The 26,957-nt window shown below is 52.7% G+C and overlaps 1 protein-coding gene across 1 annotated transcript in view; it reads left to right on the top strand.

Moving 5' to 3' along the window:
* NPTN (neuroplastin) overlaps positions 1-26,957 on the top strand; it is a 49,794-nt gene that overhangs the window by 21,625 nt on the left and 1,212 nt on the right. The window contains exons 2-7 of the mRNA XM_058033632.1: positions 7,288-7,456; positions 10,576-10,670; positions 17,588-17,721; positions 18,557-18,830; positions 26,353-26,374; positions 26,683-26,756. Coding sequence (XP_057889615.1) covers positions 7,288-7,456; positions 10,576-10,670; positions 17,588-17,721; positions 18,557-18,830; positions 26,353-26,374; positions 26,683-26,743 — 755 coding nt within the window. The 3' untranslated portion in view covers positions 26,744-26,756. The remainder of the gene's footprint in view (positions 1-7,287; positions 7,457-10,575; positions 10,671-17,587; positions 17,722-18,556; positions 18,831-26,352; positions 26,375-26,682; positions 26,757-26,957) is intronic.

The raw sequence follows: 26,957 nt of genomic DNA, 5'->3' as shown, positions 1-26,957 counted from the left end.
ATCTGTCTGGCCAGCTGTGTCCTAATCCTGCAGTTTTAGGAGGGGCCTGGTGTTGAGGCACTGCTGTTCTCCTAAATATCTTTGGCAATAGGATTGAAGGAGAATTTAATGTGTGTGTGTGTGTGTGTGTGTGTGTGTGTGTGTGTGTGTGTGTGTGCTCCCAGTGGGGATTTAGGATATCCAGAATATCCCATCTTGTGGCCTGAGCAAGGATGTCAGCCCTCTCCACACCAAGGGAACTGTTGAGGGCCCTTTGTGGGTTCCTAACAGAACCTTTTGGCCTGTGAGTGTTCATTGCACTGCAATTCCCTTTTCCCCAGAGCTGGGCTGATCAGGAAAATAGGTCACTTGTATCTTGGGGAATTCCCTGCCCTGGAAGCCCTAAATAGATGGGAGAGGGGTCAGAGCAGAGCTCACAGCTGGCACGGGTTTGGGATTTTAGCCCTGTGGATGGGTCAGGTCAAGAAACCTCCTGAGGGAGCAGATCCCTGGGCAGGGACACGTAACCCTGGCACAGCCCGAGGTGCCAGGGCTGGAAAAGGCTGGAAATGCCTCGGGAGGGTGCCAGGGGGAACTGCCAGGGGAGGGAGGAGTGAGGACATCGGGAATTCCTGCCCTGCAGCCCTGGCCACTGCCAGTGCCATGGGTGTCCCCAGGCTGTGTCACTGCTGGTGCCATGGGTGTCCCCAAGCCGTGTCACTGCCAGTGCCATGGGTGTCCCCAGGCTGCCCTGTGTGTCTCCAAGCTGTGTCACTGCTGATGTCATGGGTCTCCATGCCCTATCACTGCCAGTGCCCTGGATGTCCCCAAGCCATGTCACTGCTGTCATGGGTCTCCAGGCCGTGTCACTGCCAGTGCCATGGGCGTGTCACTGCCCATGCCCTGGGTGTCCTCAAGCCACCCTGGGTGTCCCCAAGCTGTGTCACTACTGGTGCCCTGGGTGTCCCCAAGCCGTGTCACTGCCAGTGCTGTGGGTGTGTCGCTGCTGGTGCCATGGGTGTCCCCAAGCTGTGCCACTGCCAGTGCCCCGGGTGTCCCCAAGCCACTGTGGCTGTCCCCAAGTTGTGGGTGTCCCCAAGCTGTGCCACTGCCGGTGCTGTGGGTGTGTCACTGTCAGTCCCACGGGTGTCCCCCAGGCCATGTCACTGCTGGTGCCCTGGGTGTTCCCCAGCTGTGTCACTGCCGATGCTGTGGATCTGTTACTGCCAATGCTGTGGGTGTCCCCAAGCCGTGTCACTGCTGGTGCTCTGGGTGTCCCCAAGCTGTGTCACTGGTGATGCCCTGGGTATGTCATTGCCAATGCCGTGGATGTCCCCCAGCCATGTCACTGCCGATGCCCTGGGTATGTCACTGCTGATGCCGTGGGTGTCCCCAAGCTGTGTCACTGGTGATGCCCTGGGTATGTCATTGCCAATGCCATGGATGTCCCCCAGCCGTGTCACTGCCGGTGCTGTGGGTGTCCCCAAGCTGTCCTGGGTGTCCCCCAGCCATGTCACTGGTGATGCCCTGGGTGTGTCACTGCCAGTGCCCTGGCTGTCCCCAAGCTGTGTCACTGGTGATGCCCTGGGTATGTCATTGCCAATGCTATGGATGTCCCCCAGCTGTGTCACTGCCGGTGCTGTGGGTGTCCCCAAGCTGGCCTGGGTGTCCCCAGCCATGTCACTGCCGATGCCCTGGGTGTGTCACTGCTGATGCCGTGGGTGTCCCCCAGCTGCCTTGGGTGTCCCCAGCCGTGTCACTGCCGATGCCCTGGGTGTCCCCAGCCGTGTCACTGGTGATGCCCTGGGTATATAATTGCCAATGCTATGGATGTCCCCCAGCCATGTCACTGCCGATGCCCTGGGTGTCCCCAGCCATGTCACTGCCGATGCCCTGGGTGTCCCCAGCCGTGTCACTGCCGATGCCATGTCTCTAACTGTGTTTTCTGCCCCGCTGCTGTGTTGTGTGCGAGCTCTGTTGTTTTCTGCCGCTCTGTCACTGCGTTTCTGCTGCCCCTCCCTGCAGCCGGGTTTGTCAAGTCGCCCATGTCAGAAACTAAGCTCACGGGGGACGCCTTTGAACTGTACTGTGATGTGGTTGGGAACCCCACTCCAGAGATCCAGTGGTGGTATGCGGAAGTCAACCGGGCAGAGGCTTTCAAACAGCTGTGGGATGGCGCTCGGAAGCGCCGTGTCACCATTAACACTGCCTACGGGGCCAATGGGGTGAGTGTGCTGAGAGTAACCCGCCTTACCTTGGAAGACTCTGGGACTTACGAGTGCAGGGCCAGCAACGATCCCAGGAGGAATGACTTGAGGCAAAATCCCTCCATTACGTGGATTCGAGCCCAGGCTACTATAAGCGTCCTGCAGAGTGAGTCCGGCCCCCAGTAGTGGCACTGTAGTGTCTAGAGGCAGTCTGGTGACCCCGCCCCCGTGTCCCCACCCTCTGCCGCACCCTGTCCTGTCCTCCCGACGCGCGGGCTGCTCCTCCTCCTCCTCCTCCTGGCCCGTAGTGCTGACCCCGTGTGCCACCCGTGTCTCTTCTCCTTAGGACAGAGCACTTGGGAAAACCTCGGGATGTGTGCTAGAGCTCCCGTGTGACACCAGCCCGCTGTCGGATTGTGTTTGTCCCCTCCTCCCTGTAGTTTTGTAGGAGGTTTCCAGCCTCCCTGGCTTCTCCACCAGTGCCTTGCTCTTTGATTTATTTCCATGTTCTTTTCCCAGCTCTAACTGTTTTATTTTGATTTCTTCTGTTCTCTTGGAATTTCTGGGAATGCCTCCTCACCTGGTTTTGGTTACATATCTGCTTCTGGATAAATCCTTCCCTTTCAGTTCCACGTGACCTTTCGTGTTTGGATTTTTCTTGGTGTTTCTTTTCCTTCCTGGCCAGCAGCATGTTCCTAAGGAGTTCTCTGATGCAGCAGCACTGAGGAGGTGCAGCCATTCCTGATGCAGCCTGTGGGAGCAGGGGGAACATCCTGCCAGTGCTGAGCCCAAACTTGAGTTCAGTGACTCCATCCAGGGCAGCAGCAGAGCTCTGGAAGCAGAGGCTGTGCTTGGCCCAGAATTGCTTTTTGTTCTTGCTTGTGGCAAGGCTTCCCTGCCTTCACTCTGCTTTTTTGGGAGTTCATACAATCAGATTCTATAGGGAAGAATTTTGAGCCAGATGTAAAACTGGCATTTGCCTAAGGAAATGGCAGCTGAGTTTCAGGTGGAGGGAATTAAATCTGCAGTGTGCAGGTACAGGAGAACTTGTTTTGGGTGGTTTCTCAGTGCCCTCAGCTGACAGAAGAGCAGAGCAAAAGTGTGGTCTTGCTCCTGTGCTCTGTGCACAAATAACCCTTTAATACCCTACCGTATACAAAACTCTATTTTGTATCTTGATTTTTTCATTTGGGTACCATGAAAAATCCCCCCTAGAGCTGTCCCCAAAGCCTGGTGCTGCTGTGGGCACTGCTGGATCAGAGACCTTCCCTGTGGGAATGGAGCAGCCTTGGTGCACGTGGAGGAATGGCTGTGACCCAGAGCTGTGGGGTGGCTGCAGGGACACCGGGTCCCTGAGCTGGAGCTGCTCAGCCCCAGCCCCCCCTGGTCCCTCCCGTGTCCTTTGGGCTCCCAAAGGGCTGGAATGCTTGCATGGCCTCCAGCAGCCCCTCTGCCATGCTGGGAATGATCCTGGAAATGTGTCTGCTAGGGAGGGCTGTGTGCTGGAGAGAGCCCCAGGGCTCCAGAGTTGTAAATACAGATCCACCAAGAGGGAAGGAATGATGAGGAGGACTCCATCTTATCAGAAGGTTGATTTATTATTTTATTATACTATATTATATTAACGAATACAGAAAAGATAAAATGAAAACTCCTGACTATTTCCATAGTCCTGACACAGCTTGGCCAAAGAGTGAAAACAACTCCCAGCAGAATCCAATGGAACAATCACCTGTGGGTGAACAATCTCCAAACACATCCCACATGAGCACAGCACAGGAGAGGCAAATGAGATAAGAATTGTTTTCCTTTTCTCTGAGGCCTCTCTCTGCCTTTCAGGAGAAAAGCCCTGGGAGAAGGGATCATGTTCAGAGAATGTGAATGGCACACTCCAGAGCAGCTCTGGGGGATTTCCAATGCTGCTGGTGTGCAGAGCCAGCCTTTGGGAGCACAGGGCAGGGGCTTCCTTCCCCCCGGCCCCTGAGCTGCTGCAGGGACTGCACTTCAGCCTCTCCTGCCCTCCCAGGCTGTTCCAGCTGCTGCTGCTGGCTGGGAGCTGCCTCCTGAGTGCCTTGGGTGGGACCACACTGCTCTGGGCCCTGCTCTGTGGGATCCCCCTGGTTTGGGGCCCTGCTCTGTGGGATCCCCCTGGTTTGGGGCCCTGCTCTGTGGGATCCCACTGCTGTGGGGCCCTGCTCTGTGGGATCACACTGCTCTGTGGGATCCCACTGCTGTGGGGCCCTGCTCTGTGGGATCACACTGCTCTGGGGCCCTGCCCTGTGGGATCACACTGCTCTGGGGCCCTGCTCTGTGGGATCACACTGTTCTGGGGCTCTGCTGTGCAGGGCAATAAGGAACAAACCCTGAGTGCCTTCCCCTGTGCTGGGACAGCCGAGCTGCTCCTGCTGGGAGGAGGAGCCTGTGGACATGAGCTCCTGTCTGAGCCTGCTGGAGGAAGAGGAGGAAAACAGGGATGAAGTTCCCGAGGTGTCCCTGGAAGTGGAGCCCCTTCCCTGAGCCTGCCCAGGTGGCCTCAGCTGCTCCATTCAGTTTGTGTTGGAAATGGGAATCGTGTGGCTCCGTGGAGTTGGGGTTTGCAGCTGCTGCCCTGCTGTGACACCAAAGCCCCCAGAGCTCTGTCCTGGCCTCTGCAGATATCAGCTTGCTTCTGAAAATCTGGCACCCAGGAGCCACCATCTGCCTTCCACCTCCTTCTGCGTTTGGAACCAGAATTTCACTTGCTGGGTTTTTTTTTTTTTAGTTGCTTTGCTTGGGTTTTAACTGTAAAAGCTGAGCTTACATAAAATGGGCACTTGAAGTGATGTGTAAAAAGTGATTTTCTAGGTGAGCATCCTCCTTTGCTGCTGCTGTCCCAGTATTCCAGTTGCAGTTTGTCTCCTTCAATTAAATCAGGAGACTGATCCATCAATTTGCTTTTTTAATAACCAAATCAAAGTAACATAAATGCAGGTGAAGCTGGAAATGAGACTTTACAGCTGCCTTCAGTTGTGCTAAACTAAAACTGAAAAGGTTGCAGGTCAGTCACTGAATTACTATTTCAGACACACTCCAAAAATATTCCCAGAGCTCTGTCAGTGTTTTTGTGGGAATGCAGATGAGCTTTTTGGGGGTGGAAAAGCACACAGGGTGGGCCAGGAATGGTGCATGATATGAGAATAACACAACAATTTTGGGCCCAAACAATCCTGGAAAGGATAAAATAACCAGTGTGGGAGAAATGAGGCAGAAACAGAGTGAAAATTGAATCACACAAACAGCAACTGCAGTGTTTCTGCAGTTAAAGAATGATTTAAAGAGCTGGATTTCCAAGAAGGGTATCCAGGACTGGAATGCTGCAGGTTGTCAGAGGATGGATATTTTTCCTCCCTGGACACTAATCTAAGGATTATATTAAAAATCCAAACACAAAAGGTGCCACAGGATTCAGGGATGTTCCTTCCCTGTGTGGAAAGCTGGGATGGTTCTGACACAAAATTGGGATTTTCTGTTCTCTCCTTGTGTTTCATAACCTGCATTCCAGAGGCTCCATGGATCATAAATTCATATCCCAAACTGTTGCCACAAGGCATGGCAGAGTTTCCAGAATCCAAATTCCTTGGATGACTTGCAGAAATCAGGGAGATGTCTGTGCTGCTTCCTCAGCCTCCTGCAGCCAGAGGGGAGGGAGGAAGGAGCAGCTGGAGCTGCACCTCTGGAATCAGCCAGGAATTCATCCCAGGCAGGGCACACAGCAGCATTTCCACACACAGAGCCTCTGGGCTGGCCTGCAGGCAAAGCTGACCCTAAAAACCTTTTTTTTTTTTTTTTTTTTTTTTTTTAACTAACAGCAAGAATTGTGCCATTTTAAAACCCTCCCGTCCTGTGTGAGGTGGTTTTTCACAGAATGGTTCAGACCCTGCAGCAGAAAGGTCTTTTTGCCAGGTTTGGGAAGCAATTCCTGTGGCTGAGAGTGAGGCAGCTGTGTGTGCTGGGGAGCAGCAGCACCTGCAGGGGCTGAGGGCAGCGTGGGTCCCAAACAGCAGCACAGTGCCCTCACTGATTTTAGCCCTTCTGAAAGGCTGTGCCCTCAGGAATGGGAATTTGCTGTTGCCAGCTGGGGCTGTGCAGTGGAACAGCCCCAAAGCAGCCAGCAGAACTCCTGGGCTCTGCTCATGCACCGGGGCTGGTTTTGTTCTTTGTAAATGTTTGTGCTCAAGGTTACCTCAGACACAAAGCACTTGCAGTCTGATGTTAGCCTGCTGTGTATCCTCACATTTCACTGGCAGATTTGGGTGCTGCTCTCAGCTGTTCTCCCTCAGCCTCTGCCTTCCCAGGGAAGTTGTGCCCTGTGGAATCTCCTGGCTGCTCCTGGGGCCACAGCAGCCTTTGGGCAGGCAGTATGCAGAATATTACTGAGAAGCCTAAATTTGAGTGCTGTTCATATAAAAATGGGTTTGTTTGAAACCTCAAGGAGAAGAATTGACAGAAACACCAGGTTGGAAGAGACCTTCAAGACCATGGAGTCCAGCCCAGCCTCAACACCCGGTGCCACATCCAGGCTGTGTTAAACACATCCAGGGATGATGACTCCACCACCTCCCTGGGCAGAACATTCCAGAAGTTTATCACTCTCTCTGTAAAAAACTTTTTCCTGGTATCCAGCCTAAATTTCCTCTGGTGCAGCTCGAGACTGCGTGCTGTGGTTCTGTCAGTGCTGCCTGGAGAGACCAACCCCAGCTGAGCACAGGCACCTTTAGGGAGTGATAAGGTGGAAGAGTGATAAGAACCAAGTGCCAGCCAGCAAGAAACCTCTGGAGGAGTAACTGAAGCCTCACGTGCAGCGCCAGGAGTTGGTGTGGGAAGCACAGAGTGTGTCCCTGGCGTCCCTGCAGTGTGGGATTCCCAATGAACATTAACCCCTCCTGTCTCTCCCCAGCAGCGCCGCCGCCAGCTCCGAGCTCTGTGCTTTGGTTGTGCTTCCTCCGTGTGTCCCGCAGTGCCATCCCCCGTGTGGTGCCCTCCCCTCCCGCCCCCTGTGCCACCACGTAGAGTAGCTGGCACCGTCGCCAGGGCCGGCCCTGACGCTGTCCCTGCCTTGCAGAGCCGCGGATCAACGCCAGCGAGGACGTGGTGCTGCACGTGGCCGGCGTGGCCGTCACGCTGCAGTGCAACCTGACCAGCAGCCCCAGCCCCCTGGCCGCCAGCTACTGGGTGAAGAATGGAGAGGAGATCCCGGGCACCAGGAAAGCCTCCAACACCACCGAGTACAGGTGGGTGCTGGGCTGGGGACGGGGGCGCTCCTGCTGGGCTCACTGTGGTGGCTCAGCCAGTTCAGAGCTCTTCTCCAGGGTTCATGGGTGGGTATGTTGATGCACATCCTCCCAGAGCCCAAAATCCCAGCTGGAATGAGAAATGGGAATGGACAGGGATGGTGTTTGTGCCCTGGGGAGGGCAGGGATGGTGTTCCTGAGGTGTGGGTGCCTGGGCTAAGCCAGGGGAGCAGGGGCACTCCTGGTGGTCCCACAGTGGTGGCTCTGTCGAACTCTGGCAGTTCAGAGCTCTTCTCCATGGTTTACGAGTGGGTATGTTGATGCACATGCTCTCAGAACGCAAAATCCCAGCTGGAATGAGAAATGGGAATGGACAGGGATGGTGTTTGTGCCCTGGGGAGGGCAGGGATGGTGTTGCTGAGGTGTTGCTGAGGTGTGGGTGCTGGGCTGAGCCAGAGGACAGGGGCACTTCTGGTAGTCCCACAGTGGTGGCTCAGTCAAACTCTGTGAGTTCAGAGTTCTTCTCCAGGGTTCATGGATGGGTCTGTTGCTGCACATCCTCCCAGAGCCCAGAATCCCAGCTGGAATGAGATGAGAATGGGCTGGGAATGGTATTCCTGAGGTGTGGGTGGCCTGGGCTGAGCCAGGGGACAAGGGCACACCCGGTGTTCTCACAGTTTACACAGGCTGAAGTAAAACTGTCAGTTCAGAGCTCTTCTCCAGGGCTCACGGATGGGTCTGTTGCTGCACATCCTCCTGGAGCCCAGAATGCCAGCTGGAATGAGAAATGGGGATGGCAGGGATGCTGTTCCTGCCCTGGGAAGAGCAGGGATGGGATGGTGTTTGTGCCCTGGGGAGGGCAGGGATGGTGTTCCTGAGGTGTGGGTGCCTGGGGTAAGCCAGGGCAGCAGGGGCACTCCTGGTGGTCCCACAGTGGTGGCTCTGTCGAACTCTGGCAGTTCAGAGCTCTTCTCCAGGTTCATGGGTGGGTTTGTTGCTGCACATCCTCCTGGAGACCAAAATCCCAGCTGGAATGAGAAATGGGAATGGGCAGGGATGGTGTTCCTGAGGTGTGGGTGGCCTGGGCTGAGCCAGAGGAGCAGGGCACACCTGGTGTTCTCACAGTGGTGGCTGAAGTAAAACTCTGTCAATTCAGAGCTCTTCTCCAGGGTTCATGGGTGGGTTTGCTGTTGCACATCATTCTGGAGCCTAAAATCCCAGCTGGAATGGGCTGGGATGCTGTTCCTGAGGTGTTCCTAGGTGTGGGTGGGGTGGTTTGGTCATGGTTTGGTGGTTGTGGGATGATCCCAGCCCTTGGCTGGAGCTGGTGGATCCCGTGCAGCTCCCTCAGTGATGCCCTCAGAGTCTGTTCCCTCTGTGATTTTCCTGCCCTGTTTTTTGTTTCCATCCCTTCTCCTCCTTGATGCACAGCAAAACCAACTTCCAGTTCCATGCTAAGCCAGACTGAAGAGTTCTTTAGGGACATTTTAACCCCTGCTGACAACTTGGTTCCAACTGTTTTCTGTCTGTAGAGGGGCCCTTTCCCCCCTGCTTCACTGAAACAGAATTAGGCTATATTAGGGGATATTTAATTGTAATTATGCTGATTAGGGGATGTTCAGGTTTCCATGGCCTTAGCAAAGCAGCCTCTCATCCACAGCATTTTGTAAGTTGGATGTTTGATCCTGATTAATGATTTGTCCTTTCATTTTCCCCTTTAGCTCACTTTGAATTACCTTGTTAATTTTGCAACTAAAAACCGAGTTTCATTTCCTTCCATAATTCCTTCCTGCCCCTCCTCAATGCAGTGTTCAGCCCTGGGCCTGAGCTTTGGGGGCTCTGCTTCCCTAAGTGGGAGTGGTGCTCAGGGTTCCTGGGAATTGCCCAGTATTGCCCAGCAAGGGCCAGGCTGAGGCTGTTCCAAGCCAGGCTGGATTTTTCCTTCCAAATTCCTCTGTAAAGGAGGATTTAGGCACTGCTGGGGAAGGCAGGAGTGAAGTGGGACAACACCACAGTCCCCTGTCCCCAGGGAGTGGGGGGACTCTCAGCAATCCCAGGCACAGCAGGAGAAATCCCAGGTTCCATTTGCAGAGCAGATCCTGAATTCCTGAGCACTCCTGGGCTGCTTTGCTGCTGCTGCAGTTCAGGCTCTCTCTGCTCTTTGGTTTTGCTTTGGTTACATTTTAAATCCAGGAATTCCAGGTTTTCTCAGTGAAAAGCAGCAGCAGCATAGCTGTGGTTAACAGAGGGGGTTTCCCTCCCCCATTTATTTATATTTTATATTGGTTCATTATATATTTCCCTTAAGCTCTCAGGTTCTTGTTTTTTCAGTCACTTTGTTTTGCTGTCAGATGTTTTTGGTGCTTGGAGTTCAGAGCTGGCTACTTTTATCATCCAGAAAACTCCAGAATTTAGAGATTAAACTGTTTCCATTAAAAATCCTGCAGTGGGGTGAACCTCTCCTAACCCTTCATCCAGCTCGGGGTGGCTGCTCCAGCTGCAGGGAGCTGCTGTGAGCCCTGAGCTGTGTCAGTTTGCAGCTCCTGAATGATTGATGGCAACCAGAGCTGGGGAGATCACAGAGCTCCCCCTTGTCCTTCCCCTCCTCGCTCTGGGCGTGGCTGCATGTGCTCAGCGTGCTGCTGTGCTGCTCTGCCGTTGCAGAGTTCCTTATCTGAAATTATTCACTTTGTAACTGGAGTTTGGGTGTGTAAATGCTGTCAGCACTCAGCCTGAAGTGAGCAGCTTTTTCCATGTGTCTCAGCAGTTTCCAGGGGTCATGAAATGATTTTATTGCAGGGTTTGTGTTCTTCTGCAGGGGCTCTTTTGCTTGATTGAAAAAGAATTCATAAAAAAAGGGAAGAATAATAAATACAATAATTATTAATAAATAGAACAATTAATAATAAATAAAAGATTTAATAATAAATAAAATAATTATTAAAAAGGAATCATTTTAATGGGAATAATTAATACAAATAAATCAATAAAAAAGGAGTTTTCTGGGGGCGGAAACTTGCCTTAATGTGTGCTGGGGAGGGTGGGCATGCTCTGGTTGCACCCACAATTAGCGGGTGCAATTAAGGGGTGTTAATTAGCTGTGTGTGCTGTCCCTGCAGGATCCTGAAGGCCCGAGCAGAGGAGTCAGGGGAGTACCTGTGTGTGTTCGTGTTCTCCGGCTCGCCCGTGGCCAACGCCACCATCGAGGTCAGAGGTACTGCTGGGACCCTCACTGTCCCCTTGTCCCCTCCCCTGGCACTCCCTGCCTCCCTCAGCAGCCCCACAACACAGCAAAGGCCTCCTCACCGTGCCTGGCTTCATAGCAGAAATAATGTTTTGTTGTCATAGATAAAAGCTCTGATTTCCAGGGAAAGGCTGGCACACATCCAGGGAAGGAGCTCAAGAGATGGGAGCAGCCATGGGTTTGTGGGCACCTCCTGGAGTCTGAGATTAGGAATAAAAGCTGCACAATGGGCAAGGTTTGCCACAAGTGTGGCTGTAGGGAGCCACAGAGCAGTGCTGGTGTCAGGGAATTCCCAGGGAATTCCCACAGGGCTGCAGGAGGCTGAGGTTGGGAATTTGTGTGGAATTTGGCAGGCCCTGGGATCCAGCTGAGGATCCATCAGTCTGTGGGAAAGGGAATTCACCACCCTGAGGAGCTGGGCTGGGTGTTCAGGATACACAGCTGGAGAGGTTCCATTTTCCTCCTTTTCCTTGTCTTGGGGATTTTTTTTATCCCATCCTGCCCTTTTGCTCTAATTGCTGAATCTCCTGATGTTAATTAAAATGTAAAGCTCCTCTTGGCTCCTCTGGGCTGCTTTAGGTGACAAACCACTCCTGGAGAGGGGAAATGCAACTTTGGGAGTGGAGCAAGAGCTCAGGCAGCTCTGATGGTCCCTGCAGGGCCCTTGGGATGTTTGCCAGGGGGCTTGGCTGCTGCTGTGCCAGGCAGGGCCACCAGCAGAGCCTGGCAGGGAGCTGGGAGCTCACTCTGGGGGAGGAAATGGCAATTCCTGTGATTGAATGCAAGGAGAACTGATCCTACTCACTTCCCACAGGTAATTTACACCTAAATACCCTCCTGGGAAAGTGGGGACAGCAAATGGGGACTGCACTTGGAGCAGATGTGGGGACAGTGACACCACCTGGGTGCCCATCACACCTGTGATCTCATATTTACCTGCATGGCTCCTGTTGGTGCTGGAGCAATTACACTCAGAGTTAATTGTAATTATGCTGATTGTAATTAGGGTGCAGCTCTCACTGCTGATGCACAGGGGAAGGAGGCTGCTGAATGCCAAAGTGCTCCAAAAATAGGGATTTTCTGACAGCTTGTGAACAGCTTCTCCAGAGCCTGTGGCAGAGGCAGCCAGGGCATGCAGGGCCACTGCCATGGTGTGCTGTGCCTCCTGTCCCTGCCATGGCCCTGGAGCAGCCTGGCACACTGGGAAGTGTCCCTGCACATGGCACTGGATGGGTTTTAGGTCCCTTCACCAAAACCATTCTGGGATTTTTTCCCAAAAAAATCCTTAGGGCAGAGGTGTGAGAGCAGTTGGGAATTCAGGGTTTAATGGAAGCATTTGGTGCCATTCCTGGGGATTCATTCCAAGCTGGATTCCCCCAGCCCAGCTCTGCTGGACTTCTGGGGGGGCTTTGTTCCTGCTCAGCTCCCCAGAGCTGTGAGGGCAGCCCTGAGCTGCAAACCTGGGGCTGAGCAAGTGCTGGCTGTAAGGAAATGCTGGGTTTGGGGAATGCAACAAATGCTGGGTTTAGGGAATCCAGCAACTGCTGTATTCATGGAAATGCTGGATTTAGGGAATGCAGCAAATGCTGGGTTTAGGAAATGCAGCAAATGCTGGGTTTAGGGAAATGCTGGATTTAGGAAAGCAGCAAATGCTGGGTGTAAGGAAATGCTGGATTTAGAGAATGCAGCAAATACTGGATTTAGGGAAATGCTGGATTTAGGGAGTCAGCAAATGCTGGGTTTAGGGAATGCAGCAATTCTGGATTTAGGGAATCCAGCAAATTCTGGGTTTAGGGAATGCAGCAAATGCTGGGTTTAGGGAAACCCTGGGTTTAGGAAATCCAGGAAATGCTGGGTTTAGGGAAGCACTGGGTTTGGGGAATGCAGCAAATGCTGGGTGTAGGGAAGTGCTGGGTTTAGTGAAATGCTGGATTTAGGGAATGCAGCAAATGCTGGGTGTAGGGAAGTGCTGGGTTTGGGGAATCCAGCAAATGCTGGAATTAGGGAAGTGCTGGACTTAGGGAATGCAGCAAATGCTGGGTTTAGTGAAATGCTGGATTTAGGGAATGCAGCAATTCTGGATTTAGGGAATCCAGCAAATTCTGGGTTTAGGGAATGCAGCAAATGTTGGGTTTAGGGAAACACTGGGTTTAGGGAATCCAGGAAATGCTGGGTTTAGGGAAACACTGGGTTTGGGGAATGCAGCAAATGCTGGGTTTAGTGAAATGCTGGATTTAGGGAATGCAGCAAATGCTGGGTGTAGGGAAAGAGCCCCTTGGAGCAGGGATCTCGTGTCTCCTTTTCCTTGGCACTGGAGCAGGCTGGGGGTGATTTTGGTGGGGTGGTTTGGCTGGAGCTGCCAGGCCAGGCCAGGGCACCCCTCCTGCCCCCTGGAAGGGGATCCTTGATTGCTGCATTTCCACCTGGGCTATCCCTGCAGTGCTGGTGGGCAGCTCTGGAGGCCTGAGCATGAAAAGAACCCCAGGCAATGCACTGCAGCCCTGGAGAACTGTGCAGTGCCCCTGGTCCTCCAGGATCTCGGGAGCAGGGCAGAGGAAACAGCTGCTGGAAGGACCTTTGGAATTGCCCTTCCTGCCAGGCCTTTCTGCCCCTGCCTCATCAAGGGATTCCTCCTGCTCCCTTTGCACCTTCCTGTTCCTGGGGAACAGCCTGGGCCTCAGTTCCTGGCTGTCTGCTGCAGCCTGGCTCCTCTCTGCCAGGAATAAATTCAGTTGGGCACTCTCTGAGCCCACGAAAATCCTCTCACATTCCCCCTTCTCCTGGTGCCTTCAAGCTCCACAGGGAGACAGGGGTTGGAGTCATAACCAGAAAAAGAAACTTTCCAGAGCCCTGTTCAGGTCACCCCTCAGTGCAGGAATATTTTTAGGTGCTTTGCCCTTGCTTTAATTTTGTCTATTAATGAGAAACTTGAAGGGAACTGGGCCACGGTTTGGAGGTGTCACACATTTAAATTTCCCTCTCCTTTTCAGTGGTAAAGAGCTTGGAAGGGCTGAATGCCTCCTGTACATGAGGAGATGAATTTTCCTGGCTGTGTGACCCCCAAACCCTTCAGAAAGCTGCTGCACACTGAGTTCTGTGCTGTTGGGAGCCCCATGGTCACCCTGCCACAAACCCCTTTCCTCCTGTGTTTCGGTTTAAAACTATCAAAACTATGCTGGTTAGAATTCCTCTCATGTCAAGCATGCCTGAATGTCTATTTTTATTTTCCCTTTGTTTTATAGCAGTTAATTTAAATTAACTCTCCTTCCTTTTGCTCTTTGTGAGGTGTTTCCAGCCCACCTTGAGGATTTTTCAGGAATCCAAAGCTCCCTTTGCCAGGGGCATTCTGCTGGTGCTGCTGATCAGCAGAGACAGAGCAGAGGGAGCTGAAATCCAAATCCTTCCCACCTAAACCTGCCTCACCCTGATGAGCTGGAGCAGAGGCTGGATGGAGTTAAGGGGAATAAAGTGGAGATTTACTGAAGTGCCCCCAAAGGGCACACCCTGGCAGTGCCCAGATGGCTCCAAGATGGAAGCAAAGCAGGGCTTGTTCATGAGATCTCACATTTTATAAGTTTTAGTCCATTTGCATATAGGAGTTAACTGTCCAATTAACAGCTTCAAATGATGAAGTTTCATCCTCCTTGCTTGCTTGCCTGCTCTCCTCTTCTCACATTGTTCATGCTTTGGGCCTGAAGTTTGAAGAGTCTCCAGTCCTGGAGTCTCCAGCTGGAACAGGATTGTTTTGTTTCCACTGTCCTGTGAAAGATCCCAGGAACCCTGAATATAAAGCTAAAGCTGCACACCAACACAGAACAGAAAAAATAAACCTAAGGAATCATCCCTGGGCTTTGGCTGGCACAGAGCAGGGTGGTGCAAGGAGCAGTCCTGGCTTGAAAAGCTTCCCAGGGAAGCTTTGCTAAAGCTGGGGCTGCAGGGGTGTGGGGCCAGCAGGGCACTGCTTCCTGCACTGTCTGGGACAGAAAATGCTGGTTGGTGTCTGCTGGTGGCACTGAAACCCAGCAGTGCACAGAGCCCCTGGGTGCTCCAGGAATAGCCCTGGCCCAGCAGAGCCAGGGAGGAGCTGAGGTATTCTGGGCACTGCTGCTCTGCTGGCATCTCCCTGGGAGCTGGGAGCACGCTGGGAGCTGGCCTCTCCTTCTGCAGTGTCATTGTGTCCCCCTGCAGCAGGAGTGGAGGTGTCCCAGAAAGTGTTCCCTGTCCTTTGCTGTCCCTTCCCTCCCTGCCAGCAGCCTCACACAAACTGGGCCAGCTGGGACTGCTGTCCCTGTCCCCTTTTCCAGCTCAGCCCTGCTCAGGGTGGCACTGGAAGCCAGCAGCCTCGAGCTGCTGAGTGCCACTGCTGCTCCTCATGGGAATGTTGCCAGCTTGCAGCCCTGGTGGCGTTCCAGCAGTGCCAGCTCTGGGATCGTGTCCTTGTCACCGCTGGGCTGGAGGAGATCCCTCCTTGGCCTCCTCCAGGAAGCAAAAGCCACAGGGGGCTCACCCAGCTCCTGCTTTAAGAAGGTCTCAGGCCCAGCAGGGAAGTGGTGGCACCTTTCAGTATGTCCCCAGGTGACAGTCCCCTCTGGAGCCCTCATTATTTGGGATAAATTCCATTTTCCAGGCTGGGGACAGGTGCTGTGCAGTGCCTGGGTCCTGCAGCAGCACAGCACTGCCAGCCCCAGGGCTGAGTGATTTCCTGCCTGGGGACATGAATTCAGCTCAGCAGCTCCATCTGCTCCAGGTGTTCTGCCCCTGGCAGGTGGGGAGTGCTCCTCCCAGCTTCCTCCAGCTCCTTTCTGTGCAAGACCAGGGGGTTGTTTGGATCTGGTGCCTTCGTGCAGGTCAGGTTTTATTTTATGTCTCTCAGGGGATTTTTATGTCTGATGTGGAAAGATGCATTTTGGGTGGTGGTGTTTGCAGGGGTGCCAGGATGAGGGGAGAGATGAGAATCTTGACTCCATGTTTCAGAAGGCTGATTTATTATTTTATGATATATATTCTATTAAAAGAAAATGATGTATTAAACCTCTACTGAAAGAATAGAAGAGAGGATTTCATCAGAAAGCGAGCGAGGAAAAGGAATGATGATAAAATCTTGTGACTGACCAGAGTCTGAGCCAGCTGACTGTGATTGGCCATTAATTAGAAACAACCCCATGAGACCAATCACAGATGCACCTGTTGCATTCCACAGCAGCAGATAATCAATGTTTACATTTCGTTTCTGAGGCCTCTCAGCTTCTCAGGAGGAAAAATCCTGAGGAAAGGATTTTTCATAAAGGATGTCTGTGCCACATTTTGAGTGTCAGTTTTCTTAAATAAACCCCTTGGGTTCATTCTTGGCCTGTTCTTACCTATGATGGTGTAGTGGTTTTGGCATCATCTTGGAATTAAAGAGCTGGCTGGCATCTGGCTGGGCTTCATCCTCTGGTCAGGACTCCTGCAAAGGCCAGGAAGTGCTGGGCTGGAAATGCTGTGCTGGAAATGCTGGGCTGGAAAAGCTGTGCTGGAAAAGCTGTGCTGGAAAAGCTGTGCTGGAAAAGCTGTGCTGGAAAAGCTGTGCTGGAAATGCTGGGCTGGAAATGCTGGGCTGGAAAAGCTGTGGTGGAAATGCCGGGTTGGAAATGCCGGGCTGGAAAAGCCGGGCTGGAAATGCCGGGCTGGAAATGCCGGGCTGGAAATGCCGTGCTGGAAATGCTGTGCTGGAAATGCTGGGCTGGAAATGCTGGGCTGGAAATGCTGGGCTGGAAATGCTGGGCTGGAAATGCCGGGCTGGAAATGCCGGGCTGGAAATGCTGGGCTGGAAATGCTGCTGGAATTCCCATGGGCACTTGGAGGATGCCTGGGGCCTCTCCTGTGTGCCTGCCCAGCTGAACACACACCAGCAGGAGCTGGAGCCCAGGCTTTCCTACAGCCCTGGGTTTGCTGTGCTTCACAATCTCATTTGGATAATGCTGCTACACTCCAAAAAGGATCTGAGGCACGGGATGCTCCCTGCACCCAAAGCCCTTTGACACAGCACAGTAGGAAGCAGAGCAGCTTGCCAGGCATTTCCCAAAGATTGCTGCTGCAATTTTGGGGAGAGCAGGCTCAGCTGCTGTCTGCTGGCACGAGAGCTTTTGTTCCCTTTGAGAAATTCCCCTCATGATCTCAGCCTGCAGCTGGAATTGCTGGCTCTGTGTGCACCTGCAGGGAATGTGCTGGTGGAGGAAATTCCAGTTTCCTGGAGCAGCCAGGCTGGCCTGGGCTGGATTAACAGCTCAGAGCTGCCATCACACATCCAGCCACGTGTGCTGTAATTAGGAGCTGCAGCTTTAAAGGTGGGCCCTGCAGCCTGGGGCCATCTGCTGGGCCAGGGGTCAGCCCAGGCACTGCCCTGAGCCAGCCTAAGCTCAGGGGGGGCTTAGGGCTGCTCCGAGGGACACACAGGGGTTAGAGCTGCTCCCAGGGACACACAGGGGTTAGAGCTGTGCTGAGGGACACACGGGTTAGAGCTGTGCTGAGGGACACACAGGGGTTAGAGCTGCTCCCAGGGACACAGAGCATGGGTTAGAGCTGTGCTGAGGGACACACAGGGGTTAGAGCTGCTCCCAGGGACACACAGAGCACAGGGTTAGGGCTGCTCTGAGGGACACACACAGGGCACAGGGGTTAGGACTGCTCCCAGGGTCACACACAGGGCGCAGGGGTTAGGGCTGCTCCTAGGCACACACACACACACACACACACACACACACACACACACACACACACACACACACACTTCATCCCTAACATCCCCTCGGGTGGCAAAGCCCAGCTTCCAGGGAGCAGGAGGGATTTGTGTGCAGGTGAGTGAAAGAAGCCTGTTTGTACTTACAAGCTGCTCTGTTGTCTCGTAGCCGTTCCTGACATCACTGGGCACAAGAGGAGTGAGAACAAAAACGAGGGCCAGGAGGCCCTGATGTACTGCAAGTCCGTGGGCTTCCCCCACCCCGAGTGGGTGTGGCGCAAGAAGGTCAATGGCGTGTTTGAGGTGAGGAATGGGGTCAGGAACCCTGCTCAGACCCCATGAGAGGGAGGAGAGCAGCACCCTGGGGCTGGGGATGGGCTGTTGAAGGAGCTTTGTGACTGCTCAATGTGCAGTCCCTCCAAAGGGTGAGTGAAGGTGGGTATTTTTGACAGCAGTGAGGATGGATGGGTGAATATAAAATTGATTTTTATATATCAAGATCAATATATAAAAATATAAATATATTAAAATATATAAGTATAAAATTGATAGTTTTATTACTGGTATGTGAAAAAAATTGCTCACTGCACTGCTGGGCAAATGTAAGAACTTACCCTGAAACTGTTTTCTGGAACTTGCTGCAAACTGCAAAACTAACTTAGAAATGTGATTTAAAACCACACTGGGTTATAAATTCCTCCAAGTTTTACTGGTTGAGCTCACAAGACTTAATATGAGGAGGTGGCAGTGATCCCTGTTAGAGCTTGGGTGATCTGTTTGTTCTGTGTAGCCAGTGATGTGGTGAGCAGGAAAATGTGACCAGCAGTGGGAATAGCAGAGCGGAGCTGGAATTTGCAACCCCTCCAGCCCAGCTGTTTCCTGTTGCTGCATGGGTTGGATGGATGGAGCCAAAATGTGAAGCACGTACAGGATGGGATGAGTGTTCCCTGCTGAGTGTGAGCTGGAGGTGTTAAGGAGTGGCTCAGTGCTGGCAGTGATCAGAGCCCTGAGTGCAGGGTTCTGTTTGTGGTGTTTGGAGAGACAAACACCAGGCCTGGGCTCCTCCCTCAAATCCCCTGTTCCTGTGCCACAAAAACCTTAAAGCTGTCGCCATTTCCCACCCCTGTCCCTTTGCCAGGACATCAACAACTCCTCGGGCAGGTTCTTCATTTCCAACAAAGAGAACTACACCGAGCTGAGCATCACAAACCTGCAGATCAACGAGGACCCCGGCGAGTACCAGTGCAACGCCACCAACCAGGTGGGCTCCGTGTCGGTCACCACCATCCTGCGCGTGCGCAGCCACCTGGCCCCGCTGTGGCCCTTTCTAGGCATCCTGGCAGAGATCGTCATCCTGGTGGTCATCATCGTCATCTACGAGAAGCGGAAGCGGCCGGACGAAGTTCCCGACGGTAAGTGCGCCCCGCGCCGCCGCTGAGCCGCCCGGCCCCGCTGCTGCTGCTGCTGCTGCTGGAGGAGGAGTGCAGGAAGGACCAGCAGCACAGCCCGCCCCGCTCCACGCTCCTGCCTTTCTCCTCTCCTCCCTCTCCGGACATGAAGCCCACAGGGTGCAAGGCCCAGGGCTGGATCTCAGGGGTCTCAGGGGGGTTGTGGATGTCTTTCAAGCTTTGTCGCATCTCTCTGTGTGTGCGCCCCAAGGAGCGGCACAGGGCAGAGCTGGCAGCACCCTCACCCTGGTGGCATTCCCTTCTCCCAGCGGGGGCTGTCAGGGGACATTACACTCAAACCAAGGAATCATTGCACTTCAAGGGATTGGGGCTGCAAAGGTGCTTCAGAACTAAAATGTGTGCAGGGTTCAGAAAGGAGGGGAGGGCTCTTACTCTGCTGTGTAGCTGAATCTGTAGTTAAGGAATGCTCTGGAACCTGTATCTATTGTAGCCACTGATTAGATTTTATAAAAATAGGGCTTATTATCAGGTTTGATGGTAGCAATAAGTAATTCATCTGTGTTTGGTACATATAACTAGTAGTAACTTTTATCTCTGAGCTCCTGCACACCTTCCCCTGTGCACAGCTGGGGAAAGGGGCAGTGTGAGGCTGAGTATTTGCCAGACCCATGCTGAGAAACCGCCTTTAATGTGCTGCTAGCAGCTTACTCCAGTTTGTAGCAAGAAAACCTCTGCGAGGACTCCTTGGGAGAAGCAGCAGGAATGTCGTGGTGCTGCAGGAGCACAATGGAAGAACCATGGGGCAGGTGGAGGGCAGCATGCTGGAGTGATCCTCAGCACCATCCTGGGCTGGCCAAGCCCTTTCAGTGAGAGCTGTTACCCAGGGCAGCTGGGTGTGGCTGTGGGGCTGCAGGGCCATGAAAATAGAGGTGTGGCACAGTGATGTGTGTGTGGGGTGGGCACAGCCACCCTCACAGCCTCCCACGGGATCCACAGCGAGGAGAGGAGCTCGTGGAACACAGCAAATGGAATAACGGGAGCGGGGCCGAGGCTTGGATCAGAACTGGCTGAGGTAGTGCATCCCCAGAGGAAACCAGCTTTGGTTGTAAGCCTTGAGTAGCACTTACTAACTGCTTACAGAGCATGTGTGGGGGCTGCTCTCAGGGTGGAGCTCCCAGGTGAACCATAGTGCATGTTCTGTGCATCACTAACAGCTTCCAGTGGCTCCAGGGCTTGTCCTGCCCTCAGTGTGGCTTCAGGGACCTCCACCAGCCCGGAAAACTTGGAACAGTCAATTTTCATTTTCCTCCTCCTCCATGTCAGTGATTACAGTTCCCCCTGATCAGAATTTTCATTGGATGAAATTTCACAAGGACCAGGGAATTTGATACACAAATATTCCCTGCCAACAGTCCCAAATGGACGGAATCCAACAGGAATTGGCCGTGGTGTGACCAGCTCACTCTGGAGCTCACATTGGAGGTGAAGAGTTCCCTGCCTCTTTCCAAGGCAGTTTTCCTGGCTGGTGTGGCCACTCCCCAGGTACCCGAGGGATGCAGGCTCATCATCCCCCTGGAGCTGTCAGGGATGATGAGCCAAGGAGCTGAGGTCACTCCAGTGCTCACTGGGGCTGCTGTTGTGAAGGCAGAGCCCTGGGGAGTGACATGACACACCTCCGTGGGGGTCAAATGTTCTCCCTGTCCCCTTTCCTGGAGGAGAAATCCATGCTGAGTGTGACAGTCTGTAGCTGGGGATGAGGTTTGCCTGGCTGATGGACACAGCTGGCACCATGCCACCCTGAGTCCCACATTCCTTGGGTAGTTGTGCATTTTCCATCCTGGCACCAAAGCTTTCTGTGCTGCCGCAGTGGGGAATGCCCCAGGGGCAGGGCACGGACAAATGCACACATGGGAAATCATCAGGAGCCTCCTGATTGCCACGTGGGGATGTTTGACTGGGGTTATCCTGAATTTTCTTATTTTCAAGACATGGTTACGAAATGCCAAAGTTAATGCTGGAATGCAGCGGCGCGCTCGGAGTTTGGGATTTCAGCTCCCCCTCCCAAATCCCACCTCCGCCCCCGCTGCTGCAGAGGGAGCTGTGGCTGAGCCAGCAGCTGAGGCCAAACACACAGCACTCCTGTTCCACAGCAGCTGGCACAGCCAGGAGCTCTGCTGCCTTTTCCAGCCCTGGTGTCAGTGGGAATTGCTCACCTTTAGGGATGTGCTCGTGGCAGAGCTCTGCTCAGGTGGTGCTGCAACAACCACGGAGCTGGTGCTGCCCTTCCTGCTGGGATGGGAATGTTCTCCTTGGACATCCCCAAATTTAGACACTGGGATTGTTCCATCATCAGCACCAACACCCCCTCTTTCCAGGGTGGAATAACTCTGGAATGGCCTTCTGGAGTCCCCAGGTGTGTGTCAGCCTGTGACCCACAGCAGGTGTGAGGGTGGGTGGCCCCCCTGGATCTGTTGCACACCGTGCTGGGGGATGGCTCTGGCTGCAGATCTCTGGGCTGGGTGCAGGTGTTGGACTGTGGTGTGTCCCCACTCTGCAGGTGCCACACGTCCACCTCAGGGTGTCTGCCACTGTCCCTCAGGAGTCCTCTGATGGCCTGGCCACCATCTGGCCTGCTGAGAGGAGTGCACAGAGAACTGGAAGTGTGGCTTACTCAGACCACTCCTAAGGATTGTTTTTAAAATTTGGAGAAAACCAGTGCTGCTAAACAAGGCCACTTCCTGTGGAAAACCCACTTCCTCAGGGTGGAGGAAAAAAAGCAAAGGGTTTTGGAGCAGAAGGAGCTGTTAATGAACTGCTGGAGCACACCTTGGCTCCTGGCTGGGGCAGTGCAGGATGAGCTGCTGGTTTTGCATTCTGCTGGGAGCTGCAGGTGCCCACGATGAGCTCTCACCTCATGCTGTGCCCAGGTGATACTTTAGGGCTGGCTCAGTTAAACCTGCACAAATGACAATGTTTGGGGTGTGCTGGGTCTCTCAGGTGAGACCAGCCTGGTGCTGGGCACAAGTGCCCAGTTAGTCCTGAGGGACGTGACTGATGGGACAGAAGTGTTCTCTGGGTGAGAGGATCCCTCAGACCTCTGGAACTTTTTCCCCAGCGCCTGGAAATTCTGCCTGGCCAGCCCAAAGAAACAATTGAATGTTTCCCTTTCTCTCAGATCTCCATGTTCTACAGGCTTCCCGTGCCCTGGTTCAGCGTGCCAGGGAGGCTGGGGAGGGTGATGGGCTCCTGGCTGCACTTGGAGCAGTTCAGTGTAAAGGTTCCCTCTGCTGGAGGTGCTGCCATGCTGGCAGAGCAGGGACACTCCTTTAACTTTGGCATTTCCTGACTGCAGGCCTCGGTTTTGCATGGACCTGGCTTTGTGTGTCCGTGAGCTGCTTGGTGTGCCTCAGGCCAGGGCTGCTCAGGAGCTCCTTGGCTGATGTTTCCTCCTTCTCAGGACTCTGATTTGGGACTTGATTCTTTGTCCTGCTGCTGGAGAGCTGGAAAAGGAACATTGCACCCATGAAATCCCTGTTCCCACCAAAGCAGTGGCATCAGGGGGTGCCTGGAGCAGGGTTTGCTGTGGATGTTCTCCCAGCACACCCAAATCCCGTGCTGGAAGGAGGAAGGGAGGGCAGATGGCGCTTGAATTCCTGCATCTTCTCAGACTGAATTCCTGCATCCTCTCAGAACAGTTCTGACCTGCCTTACACCTGGCAAGGCAGCGTCCAGCTCGCTCCCTGTTCCAGAGAGCAACCACAGGGGGCTGGCACACCCACAGGGGGCTGGCCAGGGGCAGCTTCCATGGCTTTGGGGGTCAGAGCTGCATGAGCTGGCATGCCCTGGCACGTGGCTGCATGCCCAGGGGAGGAGGTGCCAGCAGGGAATGCCAGGGTGCTGCCCTGGGCAGGGAGAGAGGGGAATGGCTTTGTTCTCTGGAGTACAGCCTGAGCTGCTTGGTTTCCATAGCTCAGCCAGCACCAGCTGAGGGTAGCCTAGCAGAGTTCCTAAAGGAAGGGTTTTCTGCTGTTGTTGCATCCCATAGTCTAAAATCAGCACAGCCCCTGGCTTAAAGGGTGTTTCTGGGGTAAGTAGAAGGTGAAACCCCTTGGCTCCATTCCCCACAGGAATGGGAGTGGTTTGTACTTGGAAATCCATAGCCCTGGGGTGACTGGGTTATAACACGTCCCTTTTCCTTCTTCCCCTCTCATTCCTCAGCCTAATCCAAAGACTTCCCCTAAATGTGTTTCCTCTCCTGGCTCTGCAGAAGCTCCATCCCAATCCCCACATTCTTTCTAACCCTCTTTTGCTTTTCTCTTGACTTTCCCTGTTCCTGCTATTACTGTAAGTAATTGAAAGAAACAAACTGTTTTAACTGCAACCATTTACCTTTTGTAACCAGTGATTTTGGTGGGGCTTTTTTTCCCTTCTATGCACATCTTTCTCTCCTACACTTTAAATTTGTCAGGGTGAGGCAGGTACAGAGTGAGGCCATATCCATCAGCTGTTCCCAGCAGGATTGCTGTATCCCAGTGGGAATGGACACAGGACCCAGAGCTTTGAGCTGTTCCTGGGTCCCTGGCAGTGCCCAAGGCCAGGCTGGACAGGGCTTGGAGCAGCCTGGGACAGTGGAAGGTGTCCCTGCCCATGGCAGGGGTGGCACTGGATGGGCTTTAAGGTCCCTTCCAACCCAAACGAGGCTGGGATTGATTCTTTCCAGGTTTTAAAGCATGAGCTGAGATGTAGAATCCCTTCAGAAGCAAAAATTGAAATCTTAGTGCTGGAAGAAGCCGCTAGTGTTTCATTTTTAACTTCTCCAGTCACAAGATGCTACCCAGGATTAATTTGATACTAAAAATAAACCCTGTAGCTTTCCAAAGGCGGTGAAAGAAACTGAGTGACATACAAAATGCCTGTAAATTAAGGCTGAAAATCGGAGGGGGGGGCACAAAACACATTCCCATCCAAGTGGAGGAGCTAAGGGAGATCTACTTGTCATCATCTTCCAGTTTTAATTCCCAGCTATTTCTGCCTGCAGAGATTGATTACCTGTGTTAAGCCAAGCAGCACTTCTCCCATTTTGGCTCAGAATGTGCAGTTTTGGAGCCCATGAAGCAGGTCACTCCATGCCCTGAGGAAAGGCCTGCCTGTGGGGTTATTGCTGTGCTCTGAGCAGGGGGGTTGTGGAGATCCCAGTGCCAGGGCAGGTGCTGCAGGAGGAGCTCAGTGGCTGCTCCCAGTGCTGGGGGACCTTTCTGTGCATAGGTGCTGCTGACTGTCCTAGAGCAGGGCTGTGGCATTAAAGCTTTGGGTGATAATTGATCTTGTCGGTTACTATGACTTCTTTTTTTTTTTTTCCCCCCTTCAATTGCATCATACCCTTAAAAAATGGTGGTAAGTGAGAGCTCTGCATGCTTTGGAGTTTGTTTAACCTCCGCTTCAGTCTATACAACGCACAAGTCATGACGTTAACACTCTTGAAAACTTCCTCATTCACGTTCACAACTAATTTGGATTTCAGTTTGCTGTTTTGAACCTTTTCTTTAGTCTGATTTTGTACTGGTTTTTCTGTTGTTCTGTTGCCCCTGGTTTCGCTGAGGGTTCGGTCTGTGTCTGTACTGTACTGGGGATGCTTTGCCAGCACTTAGCAGCTGACTGGGAATTTCCCTTGGTCTTTTTATCTGTGGTTTAGCTTAGAGATGGGACAGGGAGGAGTTGTGGGGATCCACCAAATAGAGTATTCCCAGTTGGCTTTTTTGTGGGGTCTTTGTGAGGAATCACCAATGGCAGCCTTTATCAATTTGAAGCTGCTTTTTAAAATTATTATTATTTTTTTTTTATTTTTGACAACACAAACTTGCTTATCTGAAGCGGGCATTTAAATCTTTGAGCAGAGAAGGGATAAAGGTTATTTTGTAGCGAGTGACCACGGTGCAGTTTGCTATTGCTGAAGTCCAGCCAAACAAACTCCCAAAGCAGTGGATGGTGCTTGTTGGAGCAGAGTTGGGTCTCAGGGGCAGCGCTGGCCTCGGGGCCAGGCTCGCTGGCCCACCTGGAGCTGGGCTGCTCTCGGATCCTTGGTTCCCAGAGATGTTTGTGGAAGGAAGCCGTAGATTCCTCTGCTGTGCTTTGTGTTCGAGTACCTGATGTGTCTCTGTATATCTCACTGTATATACAACAGCACATTGATGTCTGGCTGTCCTTCCTAGTCCCAGTTCTCTGTACCCTGTCCGATAGTTACTGTTGCTGGTACTGGAATTCTGTGGACACCGGTGTGTCGCTAGTCTGTTACTTTGGCTGTAAAGCTCTTGGTTTGTGGTTAGTTCTTTATTTTTGAAGTATTTTCTGTTCTGGTCACTGTCTGTGCTAGCGGTGGCTTTGCCTCTCCGTTGCCTCGAGGGCCCAGGTGGAGTAATGTCCCCTCTGCCTGACATTACTCCTGGCGTGTGCTCATGCGGATGCCTACACTGTAAGACTGTAATTTCCATAACTGCTTCATGTGCACTAAGCACCCTTGTGGAATCCTGCTGAGAGTTTCTCAAAGACTTCCCTGAAAAATCCCTCCGGCACGAGGTGGGAACGGCAACTGTCAAGTGCCAAAACCAGCAGGGCCTGAATTGGTCCCCCCAAAATCCATCTGTGGGAGCATTAGGCTCCTGGATTGACTCTTGTACTGTCGTGTAAATGCATTTTTGTCTTCTGTACTACAGCGTGGGTGAAAATGGTGTTTGAGAATTCCAAAACAAAGCCCAATTGGTCGTGAGAGTTGATATGAAACATTCCTCATTGGCAGATTCCCTGCCCCCTGCCAGTTCCTAAATGAGTTTTGCCAAGGACCATGGGCAGGACATGCTGTCAGTCCTCTGCAGCTGAAATGTGTCCAGAGGTGTCCCAGCACCCTGACTCCTCCTGGTGACACTGGATGCTGCTGCCCAAGGACCATGGTTGGGCCTGGAATCGAGTGTTCCCCTTCAGCCTCCTCCTAACCTGGTCCCTTCTAATTAAACATTGAGAAAAATGGGGAATGTAGAGGTTGTTTCATCCATGGGGAAAGATGAGTGTGGGGTATGTATCCTCTGGGGTATATACCAGGAGTTACCCATCAGCAGTGGAAAAACAGCTTAAAAATTAAAATGCATATTAAAGAAAAGTCAATGCAAGCAAACATCCAGCAGGATTTTACAACTGAACCGTTGGTTTGTCTCCTCATCTATTTTTTATGAGATTGAACCACTGGAACTTGGGGACAAGATGAGTCTTGATCATGTTGCACCAATCTGTCCGCTACAGTTGCAGTCCTTCATGACCAGCATTCCAAGTGTTAACTAAACCCATTGAAGCAACATACCTGCCATTAAACCCGAATCCAGAGCAGTAACTCCATGATCCTTGCACTCCCGACTGGAATGGCCTTTGATGCTGTAGATAGATCACTTTGCTGCTCGTTGTGGCCCCCTACAAACACTGACTCTTTTTTTCTTTCCTTCCCTTGTCTCTCCCTGGTGCCTCGGGATGCTTGCTGCAGATGATGAACCAGCTGGGCCAATGTAAGTGTGTTTTTGGGAAAAAAATCCTCTTTGGGATAATCTGGGGGGTTGTGGGAGGTGATAAATCATAGGATTGATATTGCATGTGACATTACAGATGGTGTTGGGCCGTCTGGTGCGTTTCTTAGCACCGGAGGAAAGAAAAGCAACATCTTGCTAGAAAACAAATATTGGGCTAAAATACATAGGCTAAAACTGTGTTGAAGGGAGGAAGATTGAAATGCTGCCTAATGAAGTAACAATTATGTCCATTTTCCCTGTACCTGTGACTGATTTTTGATGCATTTCTCTCCCATCCCTTTCTGCAGGAAAACCAATTCTACAAACAATCACAAAGACAAAAACTTACGTCAGAGAAACACAAATTAAAAATGCTCATCATGTAAGTATTGCCTGCGCCCGGCCGGGAGCGGGCAGGCCCAGCCCTCCTGCCCTCAGTGCTGGGGGGCAGCAGCAAAGCGTTCCCTGCATTAAACATTAAACATTAAACATTCCTGCTGCACCTCAGGGACCACGGGTGGGCACCAGACATTGATTTCCTCAGACAGGCGGGGGGTTTAAGGCCCTGCTTGCTAAAATGTGG

Source organism: Melospiza georgiana, chromosome 13 (genome assembly GCF_028018845.1).
Source record: "Melospiza georgiana isolate bMelGeo1 chromosome 13, bMelGeo1.pri, whole genome shotgun sequence".
NCBI classification, from domain to species: Eukaryota; Metazoa; Chordata; class Aves; order Passeriformes; family Passerellidae; genus Melospiza; species Melospiza georgiana.
This window is presented reverse-complemented; position numbering and strand designations above follow the sequence as displayed.